Consider the following 25,628-nt stretch of genomic DNA (forward strand, 5'->3'; position numbering starts at 1 on the left):
CAGCATCACCAGCTGGTCAGTGGAGAAGGTGCTGAGCTCTTCTCCCTGGTATCCAGTGATGACAGGACATGTGGGAATGGTTCAAAGCTGCACCAGGGAAAGTTTAGTTTGGATTTTAAGAAGCATTTCTTGGCTGAGAGGGTGATCAAACATTGGAATGAACTTCCTAGAGAGGTGGTCGATGCCTCAAGCCTGACAGTATTTAAGAGGCATTTGGACAATGTCCTTAATACAAGGCTTTAACTTGGCTGGCCATGATCTGGTCAAGCAGTTGATTACATGCTTGTTGAAGGTCCCTTCCATAGTCTATTTTATCAAGCTTATGCTCCCCAGATCTTAGAAGTTCTTAACCCATCAAGTTTTCCCGTGCTTGTTCCCATCTGAAAGATTAACAAAACCAAGGAAAATAGAGAATGATAATTTGGCTACTGAACTACGCATTTCATGCTAATAGCACTGTCAATGAAAGTTCCCCTTTTCCCCGTATGACTCAGGATTCATTTTAAGCAATTTGCTCTGTTGAAACTAGGTTTCAGAATTAGTCAAAAATATTAAGATATCCAGAACATTTTCCCACCCAAGTTATATATAGCCTGTATTGTACAATCTTTGTGGTTCTTCAAAACCTGTATTTCAAACGAGCTATTAGGAAATACCAGCACAAGCACTGTTGCAAACTAATGCTTGCACCTGTCTCTCAAGGCAGTGTTACAAAATGTCCTTAAGTACATCAATTTAATCACTGCTTAATGCCTTGCCTTACTTGCCTCTTCTTAAAAAAGAACCTCCCAGAAACATCTCAAGATGGGCAAAGGACAGCTCACAACTGAGTCTCCAGAAGGTGCCTCATCCAATCACTCACTGAAGTCACCTGCTGTCTGCACTTCATGATGGCATCCCACTGGAAGGTATCTTCACTGTAATGTGCAGACATGGCGCAGAAGGAAGCCATGAGTTGTCACTGAAAACTGCAGAACAGTTGCAGAGCATCAGCAACCTGTGATAGAAGGGATCAGTATGTACCAATACTGACCAATGTCCATTAATCCAAGGCAAACAACGTGGAGGTTTGACAGTGAGGTTGCATATTAGAAGTAAAGTATGCTACAAGCAAATTAATCACCATTCTGACTGCATGCAGTTACAGAGCTAGCAATCTGACTCCTTAAAGCTATTATGTAAAAGGGTAGATTAGGTTTTAAGAATTACTTATATAAGTTCTATGTTCTATTTGTCTATGGCTCCTTCTAGCCCAGTACTCTTAGTATCTGAAGAGAGTAAAGATCCAGTGATACTCTCCCAGGATACTTACAGTTTTACCTTTTATCCAAAACCTAAAATAATGATCTAAGATAAGGAAAACATGATGAAAGAATAGGTAAGTCGTCATAAACCTTTTGCCTATAAACCGATTTTGCCAGTATGACTCATCTTTGACAACACATAGAGCCAGAAGGAAGGCAGGAAACAGCCTCCAGCAGCCAACTGCATGACATGGTATTTGCTTGTTTCTATTCCTGGTTTCATCCTTTTTACCTGTTTGCATTGATCTGTGGAATCAGCAGCAGTGAGTTCTTCACTTGTACATTTTATGGTTAAACCTTAATTCATAGACTCATGGACTTCTGTCTTATGGAAAGTCTCTCTCAAGCTGTCAAATTTTCTGTATTTTTTTCAGCACACACCTTTAGGAAGAATTTCAGTATTTATTTTGGTAGGACACAGATATGCAACCGACATTATATAATAGGCAGGAGTTTCAGAGTGTGAGGATGCTCAGAAAGCAAGGTTAGGGATGTAAGCACTAACAACAGCCAGTTGCCTGGTCACTATGCAGCTCTTTAGGCTGCTAGAGCCCAACAGGTACAGAACCCCTGCTACCAAGGAAGTCAAATGTAAAATGGCAGTATCAAACTTCCACAAACTTTATTAAAAGTTACTTCAACAGGTGATTTTTTAAGTATTATAAGAACATTGCTGGGGAAGACAGTGAACATCAGAACACTGCTACACTCTAAATGGTGTGTTAATTATATTAGTTTACTTATTGTAAGGAATAAACTGTTGCAGCCACTGGCCAAAACCAGGGATAATATTTTTCAAATTATGCAGGCAGTATTCCATAGAGTTCTTAATTCCATTGCTGCATGTTTTATTTTTTTAGTGCAGAGTCTCACTTTTGCACCCAGTCTGTTCCTATTTTAACAACACTGAGAAGCTGTCTCCAGGAAGTGCTTCATAAAAAGCATCTGTGAGAATTTGCTCAGAAGTACCTCCCAGTTATTTTTCCAGCAGTACAGAGCAGAAGACAAGACAGCTTAATTCCACAATATCAGGTACACTACAGGGTACCTGAAATCAGACTATGCCAGTCACTTACATCCATTAGAAGTAGGATTCAGGCCAAGGAATCAGAGTAATTGAATCTCCAAGCCTAGAAAACTATTGGTGCGAGGAAAGCAGGCACGGCAGCTCATACCAAGACAACAGAACAATGAGTGCAATTCTGTGTACCTTGGATCCTAGTGTGGGTAGTTCTGGTTAATTATTTCCACTGTTTCTCTTACATGTTCTAGCCACTACCTTTGGGAGTGCTGGTGGGAATTTTCAGCTCTACCTTTTTCATACAGTCAAGACTTAACACTGACTGATATTTGATCTGTAATGAAATAACATAATTTTTAAGGGCAAAAGACCAAACTAAAATTAAAAAGTAACTGAGAGAGACCTGTGCCATAAAAAAGTGTACTACATAGTCCAGGTTAGGGCTTTGAGGAGTTACTACAGGCAGTTATATCTATGACATGAAAAGTTACTATATAGGCAAGCACAAGTCATACATAACTACGTATAATATATCCATGCCCATTATGCAGGATCAGAGCCATTGTGTTATTTTCTTCTCTTTAAAAGGCTCTTAATTCTCCTGTTAGTCACATATTAACCACCACACCACCATGGCTAGCACTAACAAAATCAGATTTTTGTGATAACTTGGCCTGTTCCCTCATTTTCACCTCTGCTTTTACCAGTGGGTGCTTCCCAGCGCTGGATGCCTATATTTGAAAGTGTTTCTACACTTGTGCAAGGGACAGAAAGAACAAAGAACATAATGCACAAGCTGACCTGACTCCTCCTTAAGTCACAGTAGCCTCAGGTTGTTCCAAGTTTGATCAAGAACAGCCAATACATCTTTTTTAAAAAAGCACATTTAACTTGCTGCTATTATTGGGTAGTAACTACCTTTTAAGATGGGTCCACACAAGATTCTATCAGCCTTGCCTGCAGTTTCTTTCTAGCTAGAACAAAGCCACAACATTTACACGGTTCAACAATTGTCACATTCTAGTAACATTGACCTTTTCTGAGAGAACACCGTGAAGTTTCTCTTGGTAAATTTTTGTTCCCAGCCAGAATACTTTTGAAGGTTACCTGTGTATCCAAGACACTGAAGGACACTGTACTGGTAAAGAGACAGTCTGAGACACAGCACCAGCCATGCATGACTTGAAGCATGAACTGTCTAATTTAAATGCCTACAGTCTGGATCATGACCCCGACTCTGTTTTTTGACAAGAAACCTGGCTGTTTAAAAGAGAACTGCAGCACTACTTTTTGTCATTATGATGCACAATGAAACAAAAAGTTTTCAGCTTAAAATATTACATGCACTAAAAACAGAGGGCACCCTAATTTCCAGGCTTGGCTAGGGGGGAGAAAAGATTGTTGCAAAGACAAAACTAACAGACAGATCACATCAACCCCTTGCTCTTTTTTTTTTTTTTTTTTTTTTTTTTTTTTTATCCCATACTTTGGTATTTGAATTGTTAAATATAAAAGTGAATGGACAGTGAAGTAGCTTAGACACTTAGCATCTCAGCTGTGGAGAATATACAAACAGCCGACTATTGTAAAATGACCAAAGTATATATCTTCTATAAAAGGAGATGTGGATGTCCTATCACTGGAATTGTTCAAAGCCAGGCTGGGTGGGGCTCTGAGCAACCTGGTCTAATGCAAGGTGTCTCTAGAACTAGATGATATTTAAGGTCCCTTCCAATGCAAACCATTCTGTGATTCTATTTTCTGTCCCACTACCCAGGTAAATGCAACTAACTTCTTTAGCCTGTATAGGCCTGCACTCTTCTCATCATTCTCTGGTGAACAGAACAAGCTGATTTTGGATCTGGGCCTGTGTGGATATGCACCTGTATATGTGTCAGAGCAGGAACCACAAAACCAGATCAGTGCCTGACAGCCAGCACAAATCCAAAGGGCAAAATTCTTACTGAGCTTTGAGTTACCTATCATACGACGTATATTTCAGGAACAAGTATAAGAGTAAAACAGTCACCAAGAGGAATGCTCACTGACTGAAGCACTTTGATTTCTCCAAAAGATCAGCTGTGCTGCTTAGCCACTTTAACAGTTGGTAAGAGCTACAGGACAAACATTTTGGAAAGCAGGCCTGTTTCCTTCCGATGTCTGCAGATAACAAGCTCCGTACCTGCCTTTCTGTTACCATTGTTCTCTCAGAATACATCCTGTTCTGATACAGACAAACCAAGAGATAGTAATCTCTGGGAAAAATGTCTGACAAAGACTAAGTACATTGCTTGGCTAATATTCACATTACCTCAGAGGGAATATTTTGAGCTATCTGAGGCCCTGAGATGGCTCTCTAAGGAAACACAGGGAGAACTCCATGGGCCACAATCTGCTTGGTTCTGTCTGCTTGTTTGTTCACTTCAACAGCATAAAGTGCACCTGAGCAAGCTAAACAACCAAACCTAACACAGAAGTCAAAACATTACTAAAATGTTCACACTGGTTAAATGTGAAAGAGAAGTATTTCATGCCATACCCTCCGCCTTTGTTCAGAAAATGAACTGCTGCATATGAAGCAACTCCTTAATTCAGCAGGCATGGTTCTTACAGAAGATCCTGAAACTACCCAACAATAAGCTTATTTTACACAAGAAAGTCCTTATCTCAGATAAAATTTCACATTTATTCTGAAAATATAAAGTGAAAGGAGAACCTGAACAGATATTCACTGCAAATATCAGCAACAGTCTTAAGGTAAACTGGAGTTCAAGGTACAAAGAATGAAATACCTGACTGGAGCCCAAGAACCACTCAAATTAAATATTTGTAAGTCTTTACCCTGAATCAGTAATATTTGATCCATTAGTTAGGTACTGTAATTGGAAGGCAATTATACAAGCTCACTAATAGGAAAAAACCAGTTGCATCACTGAAACTTTACTGTTGTCAAATAGAATTTATTAAAATCACAAAAAATGGTATCACAGGACCACAAGGAAGAATAAACTATTCAAATGTGGTCTTGTGAGAAGATGCAAAGCAAAGCCATCTAGGAGCATGGGTCTGCAGCAGTTTGAAATATATTTTTACTGGCTTTCCAAAGGCACATTTATAAATGTTTTGAGAGCATCTATATAACTCTAACTTCTCTGTGCAATTGTTCTGGAACAGTTCCACCACAGGTGAAATGCTCATAGGAAATTCTCCCTGAAACCACAAGCTGACAAGGAAACAAACCAAGGAAATTCTACCTAGGAACACTACTGGGAAACGAGAAACAAAACCAAACCCAACCAACCAGGCAAAAACTAACCAACCCACCAAACAAACAAACAAAGGAGAAAAATGTGTGAGAGAAGAATTGTAAACAATGCCTTGGAGGAACTTTTTACCTTGGAAGAAGACTTATACCCACCACCTTGTTCATCTCTTCAGAGCTGAGGAAAACAAACTTGGCACAGCTGAGTTTGAAAATCAGAATTATACTCAATATAAGTTGTGGTTCCCTCAGCAAGTATATCCCATCCCTTCTTCTTCTGTGAAAGAAAGGAAGCATTTCAATACACTCAAAAAGCATTGCTGTTCCCTTCCCTGAATCTGGTTAATTCAATGACAGAAACAATTTATATTCTAGTGCTGAAAAGCAATGTTTGGACACTTGCTAAAGACTAGTTAAGTGTAATGACTTAAGTATCCCATCAGAAACAAAGTCAGTATTGAACTACAACTAATTAATTTACAGACTATTGTATATAGAATAAAGCAAGTACATAAAAAAGGCAGAATGGAGTAAGTTAATCACTTGGTGAGTCCACTTGGTGAGTAACTTCTAGCTAGTTGCCCCTCAGCATTTTGCTCCCATCCCCAAAGCAAAGCAGATGCCAATAGAAATTCACAGAACTGTCACACATTAGAGATGTTTTTCTTCAATAATCCCATTTTTATGCTATTAGAGAAGGAGACTCAGATAAACAGATCATTTAATAGAGATGCTTTTGCCTGTGTCAATAAAAGTAAGACCAAGTTAGCATGAACTTTAAGCATTTTAACCTCCCAGCACAGTCCATAAAGGAAAGTTTTGCACATGTACAACAACAAATACAATGAACTTGCCTTCAGGATGTAAACAGGGAGCACTCTTATCTCAGCTGATTACCTTTGGAGTAGTTACTTTCATTAGCTGTCTCTCTCATTGGACATTAACCACTGTTATTTAACCAGTAAGCTTTAATGCAATGCAGTCCTAAAGTGAGTTGTTGTTGTTGTTGTTATCATTATTACTATTATTTCACTTATAGATAATTGAGGAACAAAAGCTGTGCAATTTATACACCATTCTAATTCCTGCTGATTTTAGGAGAAAAAAATGAAACTGAATAATTCAGACATGACCCAAAAAAGCACTTAAAATGGTGAACTAGAGGTGGGCATGACCCCCCTGCTCCAAAATGCAGTAAGCAAAGCCTCTCCACTGAACTATTCCATGACCAAAAATTATCCTTAATCCTGGAGTGCTTCTGCCAGTTTCCAAGTTCTTCACTCACATGAAGGAGGGGGAAAAAAACCAGACATATATCAGGTTCCACTCTTTGGGGTAAAAGCTGATCATTACCACAGACCTGCTGGAGAGCAGCTTTGCAGAGACAGACCTGAGGGTTCCAGTGGACAACAAACTGTCCATGAGCCAGCAGTACCCTCATGGCCAAGAAGGCCAGTGGTGTCCTGGGGTGCACTAGGAAGAGCATTGCCAGCAGATCAAGGGGGTTGGTTCTGCTCCTCTACTCAGCCCTGGTGAGACTGCATCAGAAGTGGTGTGCTCAGTTCTTGGTTCCTCAGCACAAGAGAGATGCGGAGCTCCTGGAGCAACCAGTGGAGTGCAACGAGGATGAATGGTCAACTGGAGCATCTCTCTTATGAGGAAAGGCTGAGGGAGCTGGGCCTCTTCAGCTTTGACAGAGATGATTGTGTGTGGACCTCTTCAATGTCTATCAGTGTCTGAAGGGTAGATGTCAGAGGATGGAGCCAGGCTCTCCTCAGTGATGCTGAGCAATAGGACAAGAAGCAATGGACAGAAATGAATGCACAGGAAGTTCCAACTGAACACGAGCAAAAACTTTTATTGTGTGAGTGACCATGCACTGGAATACGTTGCAAAGAGAGATTGTGGAGTCTCCCTCACTGGAGATATTCAAGGATCATCTGGGTGGGATCCTGTACCATGGTGCTGTATGATGACCCTGCTTGAGCAGGGAAGTTGGACCAGTTGACCCACTGCGGTCCCTTCAAACTTCACCCGTTCCGTGATTCTGCGATTTGCAAAACAAAGCAAGACCGTAGGACCGGGCGCCGCTACGAACTTGGGAAACAAACAACAAGGCAGCTCCTTCAGCAAGCCGCTCCTTCAGCAGGCCTCTCTGCCGCTGGGCACAGGCGCTTTCCACACGCGTGCGCGGGGCCCGTGGGCGGCCGCGGGGCGTGTGGGGGGCGGGAGGGGGCGGGAAGGGGCGGGCGGGGCCGAGCCGGGCCGGGCGGAGGCGGCGGCCGGGGCGGCGGCAGTTGGAGCGCTCTCGCCTTCCGCCTCAGAGCAGCGGCGCGGCCGCGGTCGGGCCTGTGCCGGGGGCGGCTGTGGCACCGCCGTCGCTGCTGTTCGGCTGCGTAACTCTTCCCCCGGCCCCTCCCTTCCCTTCCCCTCGGGCCCGGCGGCGGCCATGGGTTCCCGGGCGTCCACTCTGCTGCGGGACGAGGAGATCGAAGAGATCAAGAAGGAGACGGGCTGTGAGTGCAGGGGCCTGAGCGCGGCGGGGCGGGGCGGGAAGCGCGGCGGGATCGGCGGCCGGAGCGGGGCCGCTGGCAGTCCCTGGGGCCGGGGGGCCCTGCCCGGCGCGGCCGCGGCGTTGGCGTCGGGGCAGTGCCCGGTCCCAGCCGCCCGCGGCCCCCGCGGCCGGACGTGTCCGGCAGGCCCGCGGAAACCTGGGAAGCGCCTCTCGGTTCCCCCCCACCGCTGCCGGTAGCAGCAGCGAGATCCCAGCGGAATAGAGGGGAAGCGGTGCTCTTGGTTTGTGCAGTATCGTATTCGGTCAGAGGTAACTCCTTGGGGTTTGGAGAGTTGTCTGTCGATGTCTGGTGCTGGAGTTTCTCTCAGTTTTTAATCCAAAGAAATTGTGTTGGATAGTAATTTTTTCCCCAAGTGTGGTTTGCTTCAGGGGATAGTGCTAAAGTTGCCATAAGGGTATTTAGAATGTGTGCTGAGTGGCATTTAAACCATAAGGGAAGTAAGGTAACTTGTGAGAGGTAAGTGTTACTAACTAAAAAGAAGTGAAAAGTCCTGTACTAGTCAGCAACTGGGAGAGCATTATTTAAGCTGGACTCTAATATTTAGAGACTTTATCCTACAGTATTTGATCGAGTTGTTCTCCATAAACATAAAATACCTTAGAGGAGGTGAAACTCCAGTGTTGCTAATTTGCCTGATAGAATGGTTGTCTGAGAGTTCTAGCAAATACTAAATGATAATAAATGGAGGATGCCCGCTTGATTAGCTGGGAGCAGAGGTCATAACGTCATAGGTATCACTTTGCTGTTTGTTTCCCCAGGAAACTTCTCAGGTCAACATGCTGTGCCCAGCCGACAGTTTTTCTTCTAAATATGCTTTCTCATCTGTTCTTGCTACTTGAAAATGCTTTCTTCAGTTTTCTTTCCAATATAAATCGTATCGTATATTCTTCTTAAGTGATGGTTTATTTGTGTCAAGAAAATGAGTGGCTACAGAAAAGGAATGGAAGAAGATTGAGATGGCACTGGTGCTAATATAGTGGCTGGCTGAGTGAGTTAACATAGTTTCCATGATCCTTTTTCCATTTGTCATGAAAACCTTCTACAGGAAGGCTGTGATAAACAAGTAGGAATGTCAAAGTCTGCTTATCCAGCAGCAACTTTCTGTGGCTTTTTTCTTTTTAATCACAAAGATCATGGAGTAAATGTAGCCTCCTCTCATTTATAAAGATGCTTCAAAAACCAAACACCAAATCTGGAATATTTTTCCAGAAGGTTTTACATTTTTCCTCATGCTGCTACTTGAACGATTCTCTGTGGTGTTTTATTCCTAAAAGTTTACTTACATGACAGTTAAATATTAGTAAGATGGCTATGTAGGCATCCTAAGCAATAAATCCACTTGACTCTAGTTAGCCTCTAAATGTTTTTCTTGTATCATCAGAGGGTGATCAAAGTTATGACTGGTGGCTTTCAGCTTTGTGTCCTGGGGTCTGTTCATTTTCCCGTTTTATCTAGTCAATTTTATAAGTAATACCACTTTGTTAATCAACCATTGCTAATCTCTGACTCATGCTTGCTTGTAAGTCATCACAGTGTCTTTCATTGGCTTTATCAATCATTTTCTTCTTCTCCCCAGTCTGTACCTGCAGTTTAGGAATGTGATTTTTCTCTGGTTTTTATGCTTCTCCGTGTAGATGGAAAATTCCACCAAGCTGTTAGTACTGCTGTACACTTCATATAGGTGAAAATATTTATACAAGGTGGGGAAAAAAAGCCAAACACTGGTTATCTGGATGAAAGTTCACAGGCAGAATGCTAAGGTAGTGTTACTGACTAGGCTGCTGTGGGCTGTTGGAGACTGGATGCTGATGGTACTTTAGCTACTGGAGAGTTTGAGAAGGGGGCTTCGTAGACATGAAAAAATCTGGCAGCATTACAAGTCTATCTTGAACTGGTGGTCTGATAAGTGCTCCCAAGGATTCTTTTTTGGCCTCTTTGCTGTGAAATGTGTTTTCTACAGTTCATTTGGGGTAGGTATGAAGCACAGAGTAGAATACTTAAACAATTTGATTGGGTTCAGTTGTGGAATTATATAACTTCTGCTCAGTTGCATGTAGCACAGAGCTGAATAGCTAATGAAACTGACACGAGTGAGAAACTCTGGTAATATTCTTCAGCAGCACAGATGAGGAACGTGTCTTTTAGGGCACTTGAATCATAGTCTTTCAAAAGCCATGCAATAACGCAGTCTCTTGAATGAAATTTGCTTGGATTAAAATTCTTTTGTTTGTTTGTTTTGTTTTGTGGTAGTGAAAAGCACTTTATAGCATAAGTTCAAAGACATCTGCAAAGGTAACACATCAGGTTCTCAGCAGCAGGTGTGAAGCCTGAAGTTGACAGCCCTAAAACTTATATGTTGTGGTCTGGAAATTGTTTGCTTTGCATAGAAACGTTTTGAAACTTGAGCATGAAAACACCTTGAAGTCATCTTAATTGCTTTGATATTTCAGTAGCAACTATAAAAAAAAGATGAGAGGCACAAGGTGCTGCTTGTCTGCATTCTGTTGGAAGCTTTTGGAAAGCCCTTGGAATGTAATAGTATTCAAACTATTTGGTTCACACCCTTTGTTTCCATGCTTTGGAGCACTCTGCCTCAGGATTAATAATAAACTAATGCTCATACCTAAATTTAGGAGAAAAAAATATTTGCATGGTAGCAGATAATAATAGATTTTCCTGATAGATATTTATATATTTTTCTAAGTATAGAAATATATTTAAATGAGTTAATGCTACTGTTGTAGACAAGAATGTCTAATTGCTAAAAACTTTACAATGATATAACATAAGTAAAATAGAGGGAGCAACTCCTAATTTAGAGGTCTTGACCCTAAATTTTTAGAAGAATCTTAGTGGGGTAGCAGTAGAGATAAAATGGTGTTTCAGCTAGTTTTAAGCCTTAACCTTGGATTTTTATGGAACAGTTATAAATTGTAGATCATAATTCTCCTAGGGTATTCAGGAGAATCTTTGTTTGCTTGCAAATGCACTGAAAAATGTCCAGTGACACAGCTTTTGTGAGGGATGAGAGCCAAAAGGAAATTACAGCAGAACACAGTGGTAAACCTGAATCATCCTCCTTTTTCACAGAGCTATGATGTGCTTTTTGTCTAGTATGACGTTAATGAAAATATCACTTCTCCTGACAACAGCTACGTACTAGTTCTCACATACTAGCTGTCACAGCGAGGTTCCAAAAATGGAGATGCTGACATCAGTTTGAAAATGGTGGCTGAGTAGAATTCTCATCACCTTCTTTGTTTACAGGGAGGAGTGGAATTATGGGGCTTCTAATGGGAGATCGAACTCCAGCCTTCTTTTTTTCCACCATCAGTTGTTACGTTATCTAAAACACTATATCAGAAATGCAGAAGTTTGAAGTTTTTAGAGTACTGGTGCTTGTTTTGTCTGTGTGTGTTGCTTAACTTGAAAGTGAGCCAGCTGCCCAGTCTTTTTGGAGAGAAGTTGCCTTAGGTGAAATCGAGCAAATTGCCCAATCCTGTGCAAAAATGAAAGTTGCGGAGGAGACAAGGAGGCTGGGGGATGTGTGTGTGTGAAAATCCAGTTGCCGGCAGGTCATGCTAAAAGAGGAAACTGTTGAACCTAAACAAATAGCCTTGAGAAATAAAGAATAACCTGGAAAAAGAAATTCGTCTCATTTGTCACAGATCAACCAACTACTGTGCAACCTCTTCCCAAAGAAGTTTGAGCAAGTAAGAGCAGCATTGCGCATGTCCTGGTGACGGCTTTTTAAACTACTAAACCTGAAAATTACATTAAGACCTAGTTTAAGGTTGTAGACAATCACACCTTTACTAAGTAAACATTAACATTCAATTCAGTCTTACTTCATGTATTTATTAACTTCATCAGAAGAGACTGAAAAGCCAAGATCTCCTCTGGGGCCTTGTTGTGCTTTAACCTCAGCTAACAACTAAGTACCACACAGACGCTGGTTTACTCCCTGTAGCGGTGTGGGGAGAGGCTGAGGAAGAGTGCAGGTGAAACCCGTGGGTTGAGATAAGGACAGTTTAATAATTGAAATAAAGTAAAATATAATAACAATTTGAAAAGTTATTGATAACAATGATAATACTAATTGTAATGGAAAGGGGATAGACAGAGAAATAAAACTCAAGAAAGACAAGTGAAGCACAGTACAACTGCTCACCCCCTGTTGACATGCCCAGCTTGTCCCCAAACAGCAATGGGCCCCTCCTGGCCAATTCCCTCAGTATACACCAGACATGATGTTCTGTGGTACAGAAGATCCCTTTGGCCAGTTTGGATCAGCTGTTCTGGCTATGTTCCCCCTCAGGTTTTTGTGCACCTTCTCACTGGCAGAGCCTGGGAAGCTGAGAAGCCCTTGGCTTAGGGTAAGCACTGCTTAGCAACAACCAAAACAACAGTTTGTTGTCATCGTTATTCTATGAAATCGCAAAACCACATCACTGTACCAGTTACTAAGAAGAAAATGAACTCTGTCCCAGCTGAAACCAGGACAAGTGTTCCTTCAGTGTTAAAGGAATTGCTATTCTATCCCACTCACATCACAGACTAAAGATCTCGTTGTCTAATATCTTGGGTTGTTTGGTAATGTTGACACAGTTGTGCTGAACTTAATATTGCCTTTGTAATTGGTGTTTCAAACTGCAGACTTAAAGTCTGCAATAACTTTCTGCTTGCTTTGTATCCCAATTCCTTCTCAAATTTCTTTAGAAATAGGCTTTTAAATTTTTAATTCCACATCCTAGAAGCCTGGAAATGAATTTTGTGAGCAATTGGCTCTGGGTTGGTTGCAAAGGGTTACAGTGAACGGGGTAACATCGAGCTGGTGACCAGTCACTAATAGAGTTCTTCGGGGCTCCCTTTTCAGGGCTGGTTCTTGTTAACATCTTTGTAAACAACTTGGAAGCAGGACTCCAAGGCATACTAAGTAAGTTTGCCAGTGGCACTAAATTGGGAGGAGCTGTTGACTCCCTCGAAGGCAGAGAGATCTTAACAGAGGGCTGGGCACCAAAGTATTGCTGGTTTAATGCAGGATCTAAAAAATATTATTAAATTGAATAATATATCTATCTTTGGCTCCAAGTTCTGGAACAAAGCCTTCCTCACTTCTGCTTTCTGGTGACCAGTGATAGGACCTGAGGGAAAAGCATGAAGCTGTGGCAGGGGAGGTTTAGGTTGGGTATTGGGACAAGGTTCTTCACCCAGAGAGTGAATGGGTGCTGGAACAGGCTCCCCAGGGAAGTGGTCACAGCACCAGCCTGACACAGTTCCTGCAATGTTTGGACAATGCTCTCAGGCACATGGTGGGATTCTTGGGGATGGTGCTGTGCAGGACCAGGAGCTGGACTCAAATGATTCTTCTGGGTCCCTTCCAAGTCAGGTTATTTTCTTATTCTGTGAATGTTCAGATTTCAGCAGTCCTGTAAAGGAAGAAAAGTAAAATAAAAATTAAGGCCCCTCTGACCACTTTCCAGATGCAGAGAAACTGAGTTCAGTTTCCAGCTTTAGCTGGAAAAAAGACAATGGGAGTAGAGGTAAGCAAAAGAGAAGGAAAGATACTATAGCAGGGGTCTTTAGTGTCACGAGTATATAGAGGTCATCAGTGTAAGCTGTGTCCAGATTATTTATAGTCATAAAGGTATTAAAGGAAATAAAGTGGAACTGTGAATCAAATATTCTTCCTTTTAATTGACATTTACTGACTCAGATAACCAAAAGTTGTTAAAGATCAAAAGTAGAAATGGGTAGAAGACAGACAGATTTTTGAAGAATGAGCTAATCTGTAGATTCCTGAATATTAAGCTGTGATTTATAGCTCACAAAGTCCCTAAATGCTCCTTGTCATGTGCTTTCAATGTAACGGGTTCTGTGTGAACTCTTTCTTGAACACAGCTTCTGGCAACAGCCCGGTTCAGTGTAATGAGGTCTGCTCCTATGAGGAATCATTGACATGCTAATCTGTCATCTTCTTTTCTCTTCAGTCTCCCACAGTCAAATCACCCGCCTGTACAGTCGCTTCACCAGCCTGGACAAAGGAGAAAATGGCACTCTTAGGTGGGTAACTCAGCTGTACCTGCTCTGGCACATCTGTATTGCTGGCTTGCTGCTGCTGGATATCAGCGTGTTTTTCTCATTGGTAAATCACTGAGGCCATTATAAGAAGTTCTTTCATACCTACTGTCTCCATGGAAGGTTTAATTGTTGAACTGAGGTGCTCTAAGTAACTAACTGTCTTTGCTGTAGTGTAGTAGTTTGAAGGTTTGTAGTAGTTAATAGGAGAAAGTTCAGATTTGGTATTCAGAGTCTTATAAAAATGTTCTGAATTGTGAAAGAACACTTTTACATTGTTATTTCTACCTAAGTTGCTTCTACTATTTATTATGAGAATGGTTCTGCTGTGTCATCTTTATCCTGGCTTCCATAAGAATAAAGTTCTATACTTAACTTGTTTCTGATATTCTGTGTCTTTAAACACTACTTGGATCTGCACTCCATTTACTTAACTTTGCACCTCTTGTTGAACACCCATGTCTATTAGTATGCTCAAAAATAAAAAAAGAGCTGGAACCAAGTCACTGTGACTAAACAAACATTCTATTCTTTAACCTGGTAGTGCAGGACATTCTAAGATCTTTAGTGTTTGTTTCCTATCTACAATTCAAAACCTACAGAAGTAAACTGGTTTCTTACAGTGTAGACAATTAAATAAAGATGAGTCTTTCACTTTATCTTCAAAATGTTTTTCATTTTGATGGACCAAGTCAGCTGCAAAGAATGTTCTCAACCAAAAGGTAAACTCTAGTGAGATGATGGCCTGTTAAAATATATCTCTGCCTGCTGTCATTCTGTAGCCTTCCCTACTCTCATGGATTTTGTTTCCCATTCACCATATGGGGTGAATGCTGAAAGGAAAGCTGGAGAAGAATGCAAGAGAGAGTAGGAAGGGGAAAGGGGCATTGTTGTAGCATAACATGAGATTGGGCTCTCACAGAGTTAATTTCTTTCATAGCAGCTCTATCCCGGTCAAATTCAGCGATTTAGGCATCACCTGAGGTTTTGTATGTAATCTTGTAAAATATGATTGTAGGATGCACTATAAACCCAGAAAAGCTATAGGCCTACCTATAAACCAACCTAACTGTAATGCTGGAGTCACCTCTTGAAAGAGTAGAGTGGCAAGTTGTAAGATACATGGTCTTTGGCAGTGCTTTGGGATTACTGCAATTTCCTTTCCTGAAGGAAATGCGCAGTTCCTTCTGATGCCACAAATTGCTGACTTTGCAGCATTTAAGTTATTGGATGTGGAATTGTATGGTAAACAGGACTACAGAGTGATTGTTTTGAGTTAAAAATACTCTCCCTCCCCTTTTGCCTTGTGTAGGTTTTGAAGCTGATTGACTCCAGTGATTTGGACTGTGGCTGTACTGTAAATTTCTAGACTTGCATAGCTGAAGGGATGACTAAATGGATTGTGCATGTGAAAAACTGGCTTGGGATGGGATATGCAGGAACTTCCAAAAGCCCACTCTGACACTAAAACCAATGCATTATATAAATTGTGGCATTGGCAGTTCTGATGTAGAGATCAACTGATGAGATTGAAAAGGCTGTTAATGTTCTTTTCAAAATAATTTTAAACATTACCTTATCCACAAACTTTATATGTGAGTTTAATATTCATTGATGAATGAAGATGGTGGCTACTGGATTAGTCTAGCACAATTTGAACTCAGGACATGTTCTTTCTCAACTCTTCTGCATTCTCCTCCAACACTAAATTCACTTACTAAATCCATAAGCTTTGTATAAATGTCAAAGTGATTGTAATCGGTTTATGTAAGAGGAGTAATTGATTAAATATGCTATGAATGTCTGTTGCACAATGCTCAGTTTCATAGTATTATGCATCAGGAGGAGGTAGACTTCCATTGTTGATAATCATGCGGTACTTAGGAAAGGAAGTAGAGGTTGTTTGGAAAATCCCAGCAACTGTGCGTATTATGATCCCTTAGCTTGCAGTCTTGGCCCCTAAGCACAGCCCACTCTCAAACATGTCTGACTTAACAGTGGCATCCAATTTTTAAAACATGTTCTGGTACCCACAAAATGCAGACAGTATTAATTTTAAGTAATGGAAAACTACTTCCTGAAAAATAAAGATTGAGGAGAGAGCAAGAACTCCAGCTTGGAAGGTCATAGATGTTGGTTTCTGAGATACAAATGAAAGAGCACTTGCTGCTTTAAGACAAGTAAGAAGTTATCACTTCCTTATTGCCACCAAACAGTTTAGAGGGTATGTATTCTGTTTGTTTCCTGTGAGCAAGATTTATTGTTTCCGTAAGGATGACTTGCACCTTTGACTTACAAATCAAACATGACAAAATCACTCATGTGACCATGATTAGGAAAAGAGATGTTAAGCAGTTCTTTATGGCATGAAATAAATCTTTAAATGTGTACCACCCTTCTGAAGAAGGGCAAAGTAAAGAGCACTTTGTACAGAAGGTCTGGTAGATGATGATCAATCCTGGTAGTTCTATAACTATAATCAAAAGCAGAGATCTTTCATAGCCAGATGTTTCTATCCAGTGTACCTATGTGCAGTTTCAAGGCACTTTGTTTTTAAAGAGTTACATAAATGAAATATTAGAGGTGGTTATTGATAAAGACAAAGCTTGGTCTTCAAAAAGTTTTTGGTTTTTGCTTCCTTTTTTTCCCTCTCACATATTTATTCTCTAAGTGACTACAGCCATTTTTACCTGTAAAGGTAAAAATGTCAGGTTTACCTTCACCTTTCTTTAAAAGTGTAGAAAAATTTTATATTTTTCCTTAGCTTCACTTCTTCTAAACAAAAGGAGTAAGTTCCCTCCGACTTCCACCATCTGAACAAAACCATGTTGGAAAAGACAGGACAAAACTGTTCTTGAAAATTCTTTTGTCACCTTTGATTTCAATACTGTGACATGCTCAGTTGCCAAAGCAAAAGATTTGGTTCTCCATAGCTACATCTAAATTGTGAAATCTGGAACATACTTGTTCTGTCTACATCCTAACTATAGCTCAGGAGGAAAACAGTGTGCATGTTTCCTTACTTGCTGATTTCCAGTATGAGGAAATAGTATAGCCTGAACAGGATAAGTATGTGATTGCCTAGTGAGTCTCCCTGTTGGGCTGGTACTGCAGTGTACACCACACAAGAATGTCTTTGTTCCAAAGTTTATCTGCTAGTAAGTTGTTGCAGACAGACATGTACAGAGCTATAAAAGGAGGTGCTTATCTAAACTGCTGTCTTTGCATGTAAATTTTGTATGGAACCTCCCACTTAAAAGTAGTTTCTTGAAAAGACAAGTTAAATGCTTGAAGTAGTTTTTACTGTACAGTAATTGGTATAGCCTGGTAAGCCGGGAGGGAGGGAGGAAGGAAGGAAGGAAGGGAAAATGTTCTGAAAACTGCTAGCTACAGAGAATGGACACACTGAGCTGTACATGCAGGTGTCATGTTTATAAAGCTGTTCACACGTGTCTGCGGGAGAACTTCAGAAAGCCTCTGATCCTGAGAGAAGGGTAACATGAGCGAGCCAGGCCGTCTGTCAGTCTTTGTCAGCTGACTGAACCATCTGGGTCTGGAAATATGTCAGGCTTGTTCTTATTAGTTCAAATGGATACTGCAGTATTGGAAAATGTAAAAGCTATCTCTATGAATGTGGAATTCTTTACTTTTTCTCAAGAAAATGCAAAGCATTTTTAGCTTTATCTAAAATAGAAAAGACAGGAAGGATATGGGTTTGGATTGGAAAAGACAGGGTACAGGAATAGTCTATACTTGCATCTTCAACCACACTTTATGCATGCTGCCTTTTTTCTTTCCTTCCTTATTGCTCATCTAATTATCACCTTTTTGTGTACTTCTTGGCCTTATGTTTATGAACCAGTTAGGGCTGTGATAGTTAAGCAACTTTTAACATTTATGTAGAGCATATGTAAGGATAGAGTTAGATGAGATGGATGACACAATCCTGAAGGATGGGGTGGGGGGGGAAGTATTGGTACTCTTTCCCCATGACTTCTCCAAGCTTCCAGCACCTCATTGTCAGCTGTGGTGCTTTTAGATTTTTTTTTTTATGTTTTTGAACTGCCTCAAGTTGTGATTTCAACTTCGAAAGCTAATTAGAGAGAAGGAAGGTGGGGGATTTTTTATGGGGGATACATTAGACCACCAAAAGACTAGATGAATGACAAAGCTGATGTTAGCAAGGGAAGGGAGCAATGGAACCTCTTCAGTAGTAACCTCTTAAATCTTTTTGACCAACTTGCATGGTATGCCTTACTGCTTTTAATTATTTCCCTTCTTCAAGTAATTTCTTGTTACCTGTATCCTCTGGACATCTTTCCTTTCCTCTACCACTTCTGATGCACGTATATGTGGGGTTATTTTACTTTCCCTCAGCTCTAGATACCCTTCCTCATCCCTGGTGAGGGAACAGTGTTTTGCTACCATCTAGAAGTAACAGAAGAATGAACAACCAGAAATGGAAGGAAAAAAGGGGTCTTGTAGGCTTCTTGCAGCCTTTGGGATAAGGCAGAACACCACCTTTACAGTAGGTATCTGTTCTGTACCTTGGAGGGAATACTCATGCTTAGGAATACTTGTCTTGCTTAGAACTTAGAAATTCTTCACTGCAAATTACATCTAATTGTGAATACACTGACACATGTATTAAATGCTTGGCCTGCATAATGTTCATGTGCAGTTAAAGGTTGCTTTGCCTGTTGCATTTAAGCAAAGATTTCATGAGAGCCAGGTTCATTGAAAGATGCCTTAGAAGAGTATTGTTGCCTACGAACACAGAAGAAGTAAGAGGGTATTAAATTTCCTGTAAGCACCAGCTTCAGCCAGGTGAAGTTGGTCTGTAATGACTGCAGGAAAGGTTAGCTTTATAAAATAGAGAATAACTTACCTCACATTTATTTGCTTTTATGGCTGTTGCAGCTGTTTCAGTTATAACGCTCACTTAATAATGTGCTCTTAATAAGCAGAAGTGCTCTGCTGCAATTCTGATAATGACGGGACAAATAGATTTGAAACCAGGGAGTTATTTGTGGTTAATTTTTAATCTCCTGTTAGAAAACAGAACCACTGAAGGCTGAAATGCCAAGTGTCTACTGAGGCTGAATACTAAAAAGTTGTGATATGCAAGTAAAAAATTCTGAAGCATTAGGATTTTGCTCTACATGGAAGAGGGGGCAGCTTCTGCTTTTAGGTTATAAAGTTAGCATTGACACTGAAGTTCTGCTGTTAAAATATTTTTATTAGGACATAGGCTTTCCACATCACTGCATCTCCTGCTTAAATCACTAATGCATACTTTGCCCTTCAGCAATAGCTTAAAGTGCAGCAGTCCTGAAGGGTCTGGTAACAAGTTGATCATGCTAAACAGATGTTAACTTTGCCTATTAAAATAACAGAGACCTGGTCAGAGCAGAAGTTTGCTGGGATAACTTAAAAATATGTTCAGGTCACTCTGTCAGAAGGTCACACAGCTTAACCATGTTGTTACAGATGCACTGTAATTAGGAGTCTTAACAGTGCCGTGGTGATGACTGGGTGCAAAAAGTGCTTTAGAATATGTTTAAAACTAGAACATCTTGCTTCTCTGCCTTTCCCAAGCTAGACTGGTGATAAAGTCAGCCAATTTCTTTTCTACCCTGTCTTTAATATCACAGCATTATAAAAGGCTTTTATATATAAAAAATCTTAAAACCTTTTTGTGTTTACTTTCGTAAGCCAGTTTTTTGGTTTAATGATGTCACGAGTCAGACTTTGTTGCCAGTTTAGTTAGTGAGCATAGTTTTGGAAAGTAGCAAACATTCAGTAACCAAGTTTGAGACTTTGACCCCAACTTTAAAACCAGCAGGACTGCATTTTACTCAAAGGGAACTGCCAGTATTTCTGCATATTGGACAGGAAATGTCCAGCTATGCATCCAGACAGAATAGGGTGGGCATTTTTACAGCTTAACCCCCTTGCTGTTTGCAATTTAAAGTTTAGATGATTATGAAGTACATCTTGTACTAACTGATAAGTTGCTGTGTTCTGTTGTAAAGAAAAACAAACCAACCAAACTTGCTCACTAAGAGACATCTGATGTGTCTGCCTTGGTCACACCAAGATTACCCACTTCCCTGACACTGGCAGTCTGTTAGGTTGAAAGAAAAGAGAAAATACTAGTGCAATTCTAATAGGAAAATGAAGCCTGTGTTCGTGTCATACTGTTCTAAAATGTGTATGCAGTACAACTCATGATGTCTTTCAGATCAGAAGAATAACAGTGTAAGCATAGCTGTGTTTATATTGTGCTGTGTACATATAATCATGACCAGAAAAGAGAATGGCTGGCAAGAGCAGTGAGTATTTGCCTGTACTGGTGAAATTATGTCTGGTGTACAGGTGCCTGTAAAAGTGAAAATTTGCCAGTTTAAAATAGGAATACTGCTAGGTTGAAGCTAAAATAATCTGAAATTTGGCATTTATTATAAGATACGGATTTGTTGCATTAAAAAACAACAATAAAATCATCTATTAGAACATGCTAATGACTTATAGTATGCATGGAGAAGTATGGTATTCTTCCAGAATCTGAAATGAGGCAGTCTGGAAAAGTCATGACAATTCATATGATTAAGTACCAAAATAAATATTAAAAATCCTCAATCAATATTTTCATCTTGGAGCCATAATTTCTTTCAAAGCAACTTCAGAAGCTCTCCTTTTCTTACATTGCAAACTAGTTGGCATCATTACAGTAAGGTTTCTAGCACAAATGATGTTAGTGTCTGAGAAGTGTTGTTAACATGATAAATGAGCACTGCTAGTTTGTAATGCAGTATAAGTTTGGCATTGTCTTTTGCTTTATTTTGTGCCATTAGTCATAAAGAAAACATGATTTAAAAAGTTGCATTTTCAAAATCACCAAGTGTCTTGCTGCAGAAATAGAATTCCATGGATGTTTTACTGTGAACTCTATTTAAGCAGCTTCTTCTCTGACTTCAACTTTATGTTGACTTGTTATGTTCTTGCTTTACTTAGCCGTGAAGACTTCCAGCGGATTCCAGAACTTGCCATCAATCCACTTGGAGACAGAATCATCAACGCCTTTTTTCCAGAAGGGTGAGTTTCAACAAACTGTATTTGTGAGCAGGCACAAAATTTGTTGTTTGTCAGAAGTTTTTATGGGAGTGAAATGCTGATAATTAAAGCACAGAATTTGAATTTACTAATAACTGACCACTTCAAACTTGTCCTGCACTGTGTGGGTACATAGTTTCCTCAGCATATTTTAATTCTCTAATGAGAAATACTTCATGACTTTACAAGGTTTTTTAGTGCTTTATTTATTGACAAACTCAGGCTTCTGTCACAGTTTTCCACTCTTCTTCCTAAACTACTGAACACTTCTGAAGAAATTACAGGCCCTGTATGGACGTTGTTTCTTAAAGCAAACTTGTATCAACACTATTCTGTGTAAAGGAGCATTACAATTAACTAATTTGGTCTCAGTCTATCTGATATAGTAAGTGTACCACTATTATTTGATTTAGATTGGCTTTTTTGGTTGGTTGATTTTAGGTTTTTATTACATTTAAGACATAGATTATGACACTTCTAACACAAATCCAAAGAGATAATCAAATTTTCAGTATTGTCTCTCTTCATTATACCTCTCTGGATTGTTCTATGGAATCTGCTTCTGCTCTTGCAGTTGTCATTGCTGATTGATGGAGATTGAATTGTCTAATCAAGTCATAATATCAGCTAAAACCAGGCAGGGCTTACTGAATAGAAAGCAGGCATCCTGGGAAGTATTTACATGGCTGGTTCCCACAGAAACTAGAGAAGAGAACTCTGTCAGAGAGCAGTGAGCAATAACAGCCCCACAGGCAGGAGCCAAGGGTGACAGCAAAGCTGGAAGGGGTGATGTATTTGCTGCAGAAGGATATGCACCTGAACACAAAAAAAGTGTGTCCAGTGACTGTTGTGAGGTCGACCAACAGTAGTCTAGGGCTTGACAGTGCTGAAACTAGTATCAAGTCAATGCCGGGAATCAGGGTCCAGATCAGCAAGATACATTGCTACATTCGGGCATAGCAGCAGCGTAGCTCAGGCGTAGGTTGAGGGTGAGGGCTTCAGCTTAAGCAGACTTTGCAGGTAAGGAAAGGGGAGCCCTCAGTAAGACTTCTCATAGCTTCTTTTTTTTTACACATCGTGCTTCATAACAGCACGATCCCAGCTTGCAACAGCATAGGCAGCCAAACCCTGGGGAGGTGGGAATGGAAGAGTTCACATGGTCTTGATGCCTCAGTTAATAATAGTCTTCCTTACTGAAATGAAGAGCCTGTATAAGGTATGCTAAAAACTGACCTGCTGAAATGCTCATGCAGAGAGGACCAGGTGAATTTCCGTGGATTCATGAGGACACTAGCCCACTTCCGACCCATAGAAGATAATGAAAAGAGCAAAGACCAGAATGGACCAGAACCACTGAACAGCAGAAGTAACAAGCTCCACTGTAAGAAATGTGAACCTTCCTATAGAATCAATTATTTTTCTGTCTTCTTTGTGGTTGGGTTGGGATTTTTTTCCTCCATAGGAATGAAGGAAAGGGGCTTGGGACCTTCTGCACAGTTATTTCCTGCGGAATGATCTCTTTTAATGCCTGATTTTTTTTTTTCATTCACTTGGAAGCTTACCTGTTCAGAATGTCAACAGTTGAGCCATTATATATTAGAATTTGGTGGAGTTGGTTGGCTCCTGAGTAATACATATACTTTGCAAAATGTCTCATAACAGACGTGTTTCAAAATGGTTTGTATGCAAAATTATTTCAGATTTAGAAGCCACATCCTATACATGAATGAGCTTTTCTGCTTATTTCTCTAGTTTTTCCATATAATATAGTATTTTTCCCCACCTTCAGCTGAGTACTTTCTTAAGTATTTGGATGTCTGCCTACAGTATATGAGCAGAATGCTCTTTCTTGCTAGTCAAAGTTGGCAACAGTCTCCAGAGTACTTAAAATTTCTGTCATATCTCATCCAGAATTATAGTCAAAGAGAATCAATGGTAATGTAAAAATGGTGTGCTCTGAAATTAAAGGATTGTATGTATCTTAGTGATAATTATTCTTCCACGACTTGGAGTTTTGAGGAAGTATCCTGCAAGCAAAGTGCTTGTGAACATAAAATGTTTCCACTATTGGCAATAATGCTGTTCCTGTGTGTGGTAATAACACTTTATGGAACTGAGCATGAGTTTTATGGTGAATTAACATTCTAAGCTAATTCTCTTAGAATAACTTACAAGTACTTAGTTTCGTTGTTTTTCTTTTAGATAAATCTATTGTTATCAAAAAAGATAATGGCACTTGAATTCAACTTTCTTTCTTTCTTTATTCCCTGTAGTTGCTTTTCGATTATATGATCTAGATAAAGATGACAAGATTTCCAGGGATGAGCTTCTCCAGGTAAATAAAATAGTACAGGGCTGCTTTGAATGACTCAATCATGATGTTCTCTGTGACTTTATACTCACTTAGAAGAGGAGAGTTGCAACAGTTTTCTCAGAACTGCTGGAGTAATGTGGTGTCTCTGATTACCTCTTTCTTAAAGCTTTATATGGTATGGGACTTTATTCTTATTTGGTGGGCTAGGCAGATCCTGTTGGAAGTGACACCTAAATATTCAACAAATACACTAATCCCCTTAAGACCTTCTACAACTTTCAAAGGTGCTTCTAAAAGGATTTCAAAAGGACAGTACTGAAGTGGATTAGGTTGTTTGTCTGATCCGCTGTGCATCCCCTCTATAGAATAGAACTTCTTGAAATTGCTGCAAAGGTAATCAAAGTTCATCAGTGTTGCATATGTATGAAACTAGGCTTGTGCTAGGAGTAATTACATGCTGCTAATCCTGGGAAGTACACATGGCAATTTGTGGTTCCTGATGTAAGAAAAAAAGGTTTGCTTTTCACTGGAACTGCCCTCTTCTGTCTGCTCAGAAAATGCTTTACTGAATGTGGAGGGTAACAGCAGTTGTCACTTGACCATGTACTTTCAAGATTTCTGTAGGCAAACATCTCAAACAGCAGATATTCAATCAAATGCTGGTGTGTTTTCTGGGGGAAAAAGTAGAAGCGTTGGACAGAATTACTCATTCCTAGCTCCAAAAGTTTTCTCTTGCTTCTGCCTCTTCCTGCTGCCTAATGAAAAAGCAGGATTCTTTGTCAATGGTGGCTGCAAAAGATACCTGTCTTTCCTGTAAGACTTAATGTACAAAGGACAACAGAACTCTGGCTAGAAATTAACTCAATGAAAATCTTGTGTGGTGTTATTTTGGCAGTACACACAAAAAGCACTAAGGATGCTTGTGTTTCTATGTCAGTGATGGTTATTTTGTATGCTACAGGTATTACGGATGATGGTTGGTGTAAATATTTCTGATGAACAGCTGGGCAGCATTGCTGACAGGACAATCCAGGAAGCTGATCAAGATGGAGATAGTGCCATCTCCTTTGCAGAATTTGTAAAGGTTTGTAAACTCTTTTTAATGACTAAATGAAACTGCTCAGTAATGAGCAAGTCATTCAGACAAATGCAAATGGCAACAGAGAGGAAGTTATTGAAGTAGTTGTGCCTGCATTTGGGCAAAGACTTCTGCTAGCTTTTTCATCTGTTTATTAGTCATGTTTTGGGGTTATTTTTAATACTGTCAGGGTGCTAATAATTACCCCACATATTTTTTTATATTTTTACATAAAGCTACAGTCCTGAATATACTGAAGAATTTTCACTTTCTATTTTGCAACTGCTTCTTTCTACACAAGTAGCCTGACTGGCACAGTTAGAACAGATGAATTGTTCTGCTGTAAAAGCACTGATCAGCTTTCACTTGTACATTTATTCTGTTAGTGACACAACTAATACTAGTATTCAAGTTCCCAGCTCTGGTACTTTGAATTATGTGTTTTGATAGTCCAAAACAGGTAATAGTAGGGAGGCATTAGATAGTCAGGGGGAAGGTTGTCCTGTAGCAGGACAATTTCAGCTGCCTAATGGCATGCTATTGACAAGATGCTATTGACTAAACTTACCTTGGAGATGACAAAAAGGTGGCAGAAAGAAGTTGCAACCAAAACTTGTGGTTTGGTTTAAGGAAAACTTTTTACTAAGAGGATGGTCATAGCTTCTGAAAGATGTAGAAATTCCTTCCTTGGAGATATTTAAAACTTAACCAGGACAAGGCCCTGAGCAACCTGATTTAGCAGGTCCTGCTTTAAGTAGGATTTGAGGGATTGGACTAAAAGACTTTGAGAGGTCTCTTCAAACATAAATTACTCTCATTTTGAAGCACTGAAGTCTACTGCCTGAAACAGCCTGGAGCAGAGTAATGTCTTCATGCCTC

At 40.1% G+C, this 25,628-nt stretch overlaps 1 protein-coding gene across 3 annotated transcripts in view; it reads left to right on the forward strand.

Annotated features, from left to right (window-relative positions):
* Positions 1–7,851: 7,851 nt before the first annotated feature.
* CHP1 (calcineurin like EF-hand protein 1) overlaps positions 7,852–25,628 on the forward strand; it is a 37,256-nt gene continuing 19,479 nt past the window's right edge. For all 3 annotated transcript variants that reach the window (XM_066188064.1, XM_066188063.1, XM_066188065.1), the window contains exons 1-6: positions 7,852–8,103; positions 14,154–14,226; positions 21,259–21,339; positions 22,611–22,738; positions 23,631–23,692; positions 24,633–24,755. In XM_066188064.1, the coding sequence (XP_066044161.1) occupies positions 8,037–8,103; positions 14,154–14,226; positions 21,259–21,339; positions 22,611–22,738; positions 23,631–23,692; positions 24,633–24,755 (534 nt within the window). In that variant the 5' untranslated portion in view covers positions 7,852–8,036. The remainder of the gene's footprint in view (positions 8,104–14,153; positions 14,227–21,258; positions 21,340–22,610; positions 22,739–23,630; positions 23,693–24,632; positions 24,756–25,628) is intronic.

This window comes from Chamaea fasciata, unplaced genomic scaffold, assembly GCF_029207755.1.
Source record: "Chamaea fasciata isolate MVZ Bird 193981 ecotype frontalis unplaced genomic scaffold, bChaFas1.0.hap1 SCAF_7, whole genome shotgun sequence".
In the NCBI taxonomy this organism is placed as follows: domain Eukaryota; kingdom Metazoa; phylum Chordata; class Aves; order Passeriformes; family Sylviidae; genus Chamaea; species Chamaea fasciata.